The 7,647-nt window shown below is 33.5% G+C and overlaps 1 protein-coding gene across 1 annotated transcript; it reads right to left on the reverse strand.

The window, feature by feature from the left end:
• Positions 1-2,580: 2,580 nt before the first annotated feature.
• On the reverse strand, positions 2,581-7,242 carry LOC148938891 (uncharacterized). Its single transcript, XM_089107466.1, has 2 exons — positions 6,685-7,242; positions 2,581-3,054 (listed from the first exon to the last, which is right to left on the reverse strand). The coding sequence occupies exons 1-2, from the start codon at positions 6,911-6,913 to the stop codon at positions 2,828-2,830; spliced, it is 456 nt and encodes a 151-aa protein (XP_088963592.1). The 5' UTR covers positions 6,914-7,242; the 3' UTR covers positions 2,581-2,827.
• Positions 7,243-7,647: the final 405 nt, after the last annotated feature.

A 7,647-nucleotide genomic window follows, 5' to 3' on the forward strand; every position in this document is an offset into this window, starting at 1 on the left:
TAAAAAACTGGACAGGGGGAGTAATTGGAAACCGGTTTGTAATTGTGAGCAATTTTTACCGTATGTGGATCAAACTTATAAGCATATTGTAACGGGGGATTTGTCCATTATAAAGCATCGTGATCTTCAAAAGATAACAAAAATGGGGGCTAAATTCCTTCTTTCTTACCACATAAGGCCAGCAGATAGTCTGAGTGTATTAAAGAATTATTTAAACGTATTTATTTATAATTGAGGCAAGAAGGAGAAAATTACTAAAGATAGATTTCAGAATTGGATAAATTTGATTTTGACTGGTGTAAGAAATAACATGTATAGAATTAATCCTACAGACTCTTTGAAAAATTCAATATTTTATAATGCCAATATGAAACAAGCAATTGCTAATATACAGAATGAATTTATAATTGTACAAGTTGATAAAGCTAGCAATAATTTTGACATAATTTGTCAGAAACTATATTGTTATATTTTATAAAAATAGTTACAAAAAACAAATACATACGAAAAGGCACATATTGAGTAGAATAGTTTAATTGAAAATATAGAGGAAATAATTTTGAAAAATTTCAATATTAAAATAAATGATGATGAAAAACAGTTTCCTTTCTTATATTGGACGATAAAATTTCATAAAAATCCACCAAAACCACGTTTTATTGCTGGGGCAGCAAGGTGTCCAACCAGAATTGCGGCTACTGATCTATCTTTAAGTTTAGGAGAAATTAAAAATAAATTTAAAGCATATTTATCTGGAATTAAAAAATTTTATAGCTTTAACCCATATTGGAGTGTCAATAACTCGTTACAAGTGATAGATTCTTTGGTGAATGTTTCAGCTAAAAGAGTCGATTCATTTTATTTTAATACTTTGTATAAAAATTTGTCACTAAATTTAGTATTAGAAAAATTGAAAAAGGTGATAAAGAAATATTTTCTTTTTTCTAATATAGGATTTTTGAAAATTGATACTTTTAATAAAAAATACCGATAGACGAATTTCTTTAGAAGCACTATTAATTCAAGATGTTATAGCTTGTATATGGTATTCGATTTATTGGAATTTGTTCTATTTAATACATTTATAAGATTTAGTGGGACTTTATATAAACAAACTGTATGTATTCTATGGGTGGGAATGCAAGTCCATTCATAGCAGACCTGTTTTTAAGTCAATTAGAATATGAATATATGATAAATAAAAATAGCCCAAACAACGTAAAATATAACCTTTCAAATAATAAAAGATATCTGGACGATCTCTTGGTAATAAATTGTGCAGAGTTTATTGAGATTTCAAAAAATATTTATCCACAAGAGTTAATTCTTGAGCCTAGCTATGGGATGGGATACTCCGACCATTTCTTAGATTTAAACATTAATATTTCAAATAATAATAAATTAGTTTTTAAATTATATAATAAAACGGATGATTTTAATTTTGAAGTAATTAATTTTCCATATCTTGAAAGTAATATACATTTAAATATTACTTATTCGGCTTATTATTCCCAATTATTTAGGTATGCAAAAATATGCAGTAATTACGCAGATTTTAAAAATACATGTAAAAAGCTGAGCGAAAAACTGATCTTAAGAGGTTTTTCTGCCAAAAAAATTAGTTGGCAATTCAAAAAATTTAGTTTCATGTATCATGAACTCTTAAGTAAATATACAAAAAATTATAAAGAAATACTGAATGATATTTTAATATAATTTCTCGCAGGTTGAGTTTCTAGGGGTTTCAAACAAGCTTGAGGATCTTTAAATTGGTAATTGGTTCCAGATACCAATAGAAGATACATCTGGAAAGGTCTTCCAGAATTTGTTCCAGAATGGTCTCTCTCAGTGACCTCTGGGATTTGATTGTGGAAGCATTGAAACACTTTTTGTATGTAATTTTTAGGAACTTTACTAGTTTGCAGGTATTTCATAGGTTTGACCTAACATAGGGTTACCATATAGATCTTATGGTAGAGGAACCACCGTGCTGGGTAAAAAATGTAAAGCCTCGAAACTGGTTAAGGCCAGTGGTATTCTTCGTATGAGCACTAAATGGAAGGTTTTACTTGGAAATATTTTGCTAGATTAAAGGTGCTTTTGCTGGTAATTTTACATCGACTTACATTTATTGATGACAACTTTGCATGGATTTGGACTTTTCTATTTGGTTGATGGTTTGGGTATACTGTTTGGTCCTAGGTAGTTGGATGGATGTGTAAGGTGAGAGCCTCGTTCAAATGCACATTTGTCTCAATTGCTGGATTAGGACGACAGTTTTTTTTTTTTTTTTTTTTTTTTTTTTTTTTTTTGCCAAGTAATTACCTCTTAAATATAATATATATATATATATATATATATATATATATATATATATATATATATATATATATATATATATATATATATATATATATATATATATATATATATAAAACACAATACAGAGTAATTCTAGAGATGGCACTATAATTTACTAAATGAGCAAGAACTTCCTTGTTAAATTTTCAACACCTTGGCTAAGACTGCCCGTCAAGGTTGGACGATATTGGATATCGATATATCACATCAAATATCGATATCAAAACGTAAATATCGATGTCGAACACGATACCGTTTCGGCTTTTTCTTGTATCTACCGCTGAACGTCCAGCAGAGAAGATCCAACATAGAAAATTGTTTCGTAAATGGCCGAGAAGAAGAATAATATGTTCAACCTATTGACTGATACACAGCATGCACAGCTGTACCCATTAGTTGGTGATTGTAATCTGTACCCATGCACAGCTGTACCCTCTATTACAGTTTAATATTTTACTTTTTCTAGTCAAATTGTAGTCATTGTTGCCTTTTTAGTTGATCCCAGGACTCTGAATTTTTTACCTTGATCACTAGTAGATGTCGATCCAAATTCCTGAGACTCGGGTTCAAGTTTACGTGGAACCAAAATGCTGAGAAAAGTAATCATCGAACCATCTTCAAGTTTGGGAAACAAAAAAGGGTCTGAAATGTCAACCTGCTTCTTATTGTCACTTCGTAAAGCAGTTTCAACTTCTAAAAAGAGAATGAAAAGAGATATAAAAGAAGTTTGACAAGAATGTATATACATTTTATGAAAAGAAAATTCAGTAGATACAGACATTTCAGTAAAAACAAAGTGATGCATATAGAACACCTTCTTCTTTTACAAAATGATTTAATTATTCGACCAAATAAGTGTCCTCTAAAGTTTATACGGCCGCATTTTCCATAAAAACCTTATATACCCTGGGGCCTAGCTTACCCCATGTAACCTTACCCTAGGGCTCTGAGGGTTTTATCAACCCCGAAGGCATTGTGATATAATCTTTGTATTATCTTGAGGACAATGGCTATCACAAATTTTTTATCACACACATTTTGTTAAAAAAAGGCGGTGAGGGGGGGGGTGCCCTCGTATCGTTTTTACTATTAAAATGGATAAATCGAACTTTCAATTCCCAAACATATGAGACACCTTACAAAGTTTATACGACCATCCGCTTCCAAAAAACATTATGTGCCCCTGGAGAATAACTTGATCCCAGGATTTACGGGGCTGTGTCAACCACAGAGACATTGCAATATGATACATGAATTATTTTGAACAAAATGGCTATCTCAAATTTTGATCGAATTCATTAGGGAAAAAGGGCGTGGGAAGGCTAGTTAACCTCCGATTACTTTTGACTCTTAAAATGGAACTAGAACTTTCAATTTTTAATTAAATAAGCTCCCTCCCAAGATTATACGACCACTCCTCCCATAAAAACCCTATATGCCCCCAGAGCATGGCTTACATCACTTACTAGGGGGTTGTGTCGGCCCCAAAGTTTTTGTTGTCTAATATTTGGACTATATCGAGCAAAATGGCTATCTCAAAATTTCGGTCTGAAGCATTTGGAGAAAATAGTGTGAGGGGGGGGGCTAATAGCCCTCCAATCACTTTTCATTCTTACAAATAAAGTATAACTTTCAATTTCCAATCGAATGAGCCCCCTTCGAAGTTTATACGACTTACCCTTTCCTTAAAGAATTTATCTGCCCCTGGGCACAATTTTCATCTTGTGCCCCCCCGGCTCTGGGGGGTTGTATCGGCCCCAAAATTTTGTTATCTGATCTTTGTACTATCTTTAACAAAATAGATATGTAAAAATTTTTTATAGAATTCATTTGGGGAAAAGAGGGCATGGGAGGGGAGGGGGAGGCTAGTTACCCTCCGATCACTTCTCATACTTAATACGGGCACTAACAATTTAAATTCCTAATCAAATTAGCCCCTTCCAAAGTTTTTACGACCACCCATTCCAAATGTCGCAGGGTATAGCTTTCAACACGTCTCATCAGGCTCTGGAGGGTTTGTGTCGACCCCAGACTTTTTTTTTATCTGTTCTTTGAACTATCTTTAACAAAATGGATTAAACGGGATGCATTTTAAGAAAAGAGGGCAAGGGGGAGAGCTAGTTGCCCTTCGATCACTTCTCACCTTAATAAGGGCACTAAATAATTTTAATTTCCATTCAAATGAGCCCCCTACAAAGTTTTTAAAACCACTCCCAGTGTATAACTTTTAACACATTCCCCCAGGCTCAGGACGGTTTTTGTCGACCCAGGGGTTTGTGTAATCTGATCTTTGATCTATAAAAAAAAGAAGGATATCTAAATATTTGATCGGATGTGTTTGCAGAAAAAAAGGGAAGGAGGGTCTAGTTGCCCTCCCATAAATTTGACTCCTAAAAAGGAAAAAAGAACTTTCAATTTCCAATCAAATAAGCCCCCTCCAAAGTTTATACACCAACCCTTCCATATAAGCTTAATATACCCAAGGGGTATAATTTTCAACACGTGCCTCCGGGCTCAGGGGAATTTTGTTGACCTCAGAGTTTTTATCTGATTTTTGAACTATTTTGACCAAAACGGCTATCTCAAAATTTTGATTGGATGCATTTGAGGAAAAGAGGGCGTGAGGGGGGCGAGTTGCCTTCATATCTCTTTTTATTCCTAAAAATGGCACTAGAACTTCCAATTTCCAATCGAATGAACCCCTCCCATGTTTAAAACACCACACTGTCCATATGAAGTGCCTCTGGAAAAGAAAAATTTGAAGCCTTATGGCTTTTTCCATAGACAACGATAAAACATTGCCTTTGATAACATTGCCGTGGTTTGTACTTATTCAGGAGTCAAGCGAGGTTACGTTTTATGCTCATCTATATAGATCAGTTTGATGGACTTTGTCCAAAAGAACAACATAAAGACTATAAGAGAGCATGGAATCAAGTAGAGAAGGAAAAACTTGTCCCAAACATAGATTATGGTGATGATTTGACTGTCCTAGTTGAAAACGTAAGCAATATGAAAGATTTTTTTGAGGTTCTGAGAGTTAAGGGTCCAAAAATAAGTTTGAACATTAATGTTAAGAAGACTAAGTTATATTGAATAAAAATTAATGAAAGTGAAGAGTAATACTGGGTAAGGAGAAGATGGATCAAACAGATAGCTTCACTTACAAGGGTCTTAATATTACTAACGATGGTGGATGCAATGGAAATATTAAGGTAGAATAACCTCGCCCCACGGTGTTTTACAAAAATTAAAAATGTTTGGAAGAATAGAAAGATATGTCTGCAAACCAAGATTAGAATATTGGAGGCTAATGTGCTAACAGTGGTCGAGTATGGGTCGGAAAATTGTGCGGTACGAAAGACGGAAGAGGATTTATTAGGTTTTTTTTCCAGAAAAACTTTGAACAGATTCTTTTGGGCACCCGACTGACTGACCGTATTTTGATCAGCAAACTGTACAAACAATTTGGTTCTATTCAGATCTAAATTATTTGGAAAACGTATTGCTTTCCGTTTCTTTTCACTAATTTCAAATTTCTTGATTTCAAAGATATTCAATTGGTTTCAATAGAGAAGGATATAATACAAAGATCTATTTGTTAAAAAACTTTCAAGGCTCTAAAAGCTTCCTCTTTTTCTAGGTACTTTCCTTCATGCTTGTATGTCGTTTAATTGTAGACTATTAAGTGAGATACCAAAATTTTTTAGCGAGTCTAAAAAAACTGAACACAAAATAAACCTCAGATTCTATCTGCCATAAATAGAAAGTCCAAATAAGACGAAACTGTCCTATTATTTCAAACAAATTGTTTAACCAGTATCAACCTTTTTTCCTTTTTCAAGTCCAAGCACAATGATTTTTATGATGGATGGGACAAATTATTCACCATTTTCCTTATTTTTGGGAACTAATGAGAACGTTTAATACTAGCGCGTATCCAAAAACTTTGTTAGGAAGGGGGAATACCACAATTATTTCAGTCTAGAAGAGCTAAGATTGTTTTGTTACTTTCATTTTTAGACCGTCTTAACGTTTCAAGAAATATTTCGGGAGCGTGTTTCAAACCCAGCTTGCTTTTCCCCTAGACACAACCCTGGTATATACTGAATAGTAAGCATCTACCAGGTTTAGTAATGGGCTCTAGTTTCTGCAGACATTCTTAGTCTCCCTTATCCCTTTACTTCAGGAGTCCACTGACGGAAAAAATTTGGCCTTTTTTTTACTTGATCCCTATAAAAGTAAGCAAACTTGGCAGCTCCAAGCTTCTGAATATTCTAATTAGAATGTACTGTGAAAAGTCTCCCACTCTGAAATCCTTACCTTGACCAGTAATAGACATGGAGCCCAATTCCTGAGACTCAGGTTCAAATTTACATGGTACCGAAATGCTGGGAAAAGCGCTAATCGGACTATCTTCAAGTTTGGGCAATATAAATAGAGCTGAACTGTCAACCTGCTTCTCAATGTCACTTCGTAAAGCCTCATCAACGTTTAAAAACATGAAATTAGAAGGGATATAAAACAATTTCAACAAAAAATGTATATACATTTGAAAAAACAGTATTCAGTAAATTTAAGCAAGGATGTAGTTCCAAAAAACAAAGTATGTAAACAGAACACCTTGTTCTTTAAGAAAATTTTATGTAGAGAGATCCCCCAAAAAATACAAAACAGAAGTTCCGAAGCCATGTGTGGCTCTTTGGTCTTTTAAGTGCGGCTCTGGTACAAACATCCACAGAAGGCGCAATAAAATTTCCACTAAAAAAAGAACTTGGTAAGAAAAAGTTGCATTTGAATCTGATGACCTCATTTCTTCTATAAATCGAGAACATAAATAACTTTTTGTTTAGGCTAAAAGATTTTAAGAACAAAAGTAGATATTTTGAAAAGAATTAAAGTTACCATTATTCTCCAGAACTATTAAAGATAGAACAATTGTAATTTTTTCCAATATAAACAAAACAGCATATTGAAGATCTCAAATTGGTTTCAGCTTAATAAATAGCGACTGACAAGTCTTGTGACATAAATGATGCAGCACAATTTCACTTTTTGCAAGAATGTCTCATTCATTGCCTAAATAAGAACTTTTAGGATTCTTACTACTCGAAGGTCAGACCCGTGAGAAGTGCTGTAATCGAATGTATAGATAACCATCATATTCCCCTCAATAAAAATTGTGCGGAAATAAACAGATGGAGCCGAAAGTAAGACCTAAGTAAGAAAAAGGGTTTGTTGCTATTTTAAAAGAACATCAATCACGAGATACTTATTTGCCATTTC

This window comes from Artemia sp. Qi Xiang Cuo, unplaced genomic scaffold, assembly GCF_049724085.1.
Source record: "Artemia sp. Qi Xiang Cuo unplaced genomic scaffold, ASM4972408v1 HiC_scaffold_54, whole genome shotgun sequence".
In the NCBI taxonomy this organism is placed as follows: Eukaryota; Metazoa; Arthropoda; class Branchiopoda; order Anostraca; family Artemiidae; genus Artemia; species Artemia sp. Qi Xiang Cuo.

Coding starts and splice junctions, on each gene's coding strand:
- LOC148938891 (XM_089107466.1), bottom strand. CDS start 6,913: ATGTATATACATTTTTTGTTGAAATTGTTTTATATCCCTTCTAATTTC. Junction 3,055..6,684: donor CATGTCTATTACTGGTCAAG/GTAAGGATTTCA, acceptor TTCTCTTTTTAG/AAGTTGAAACTGCTTTACGA.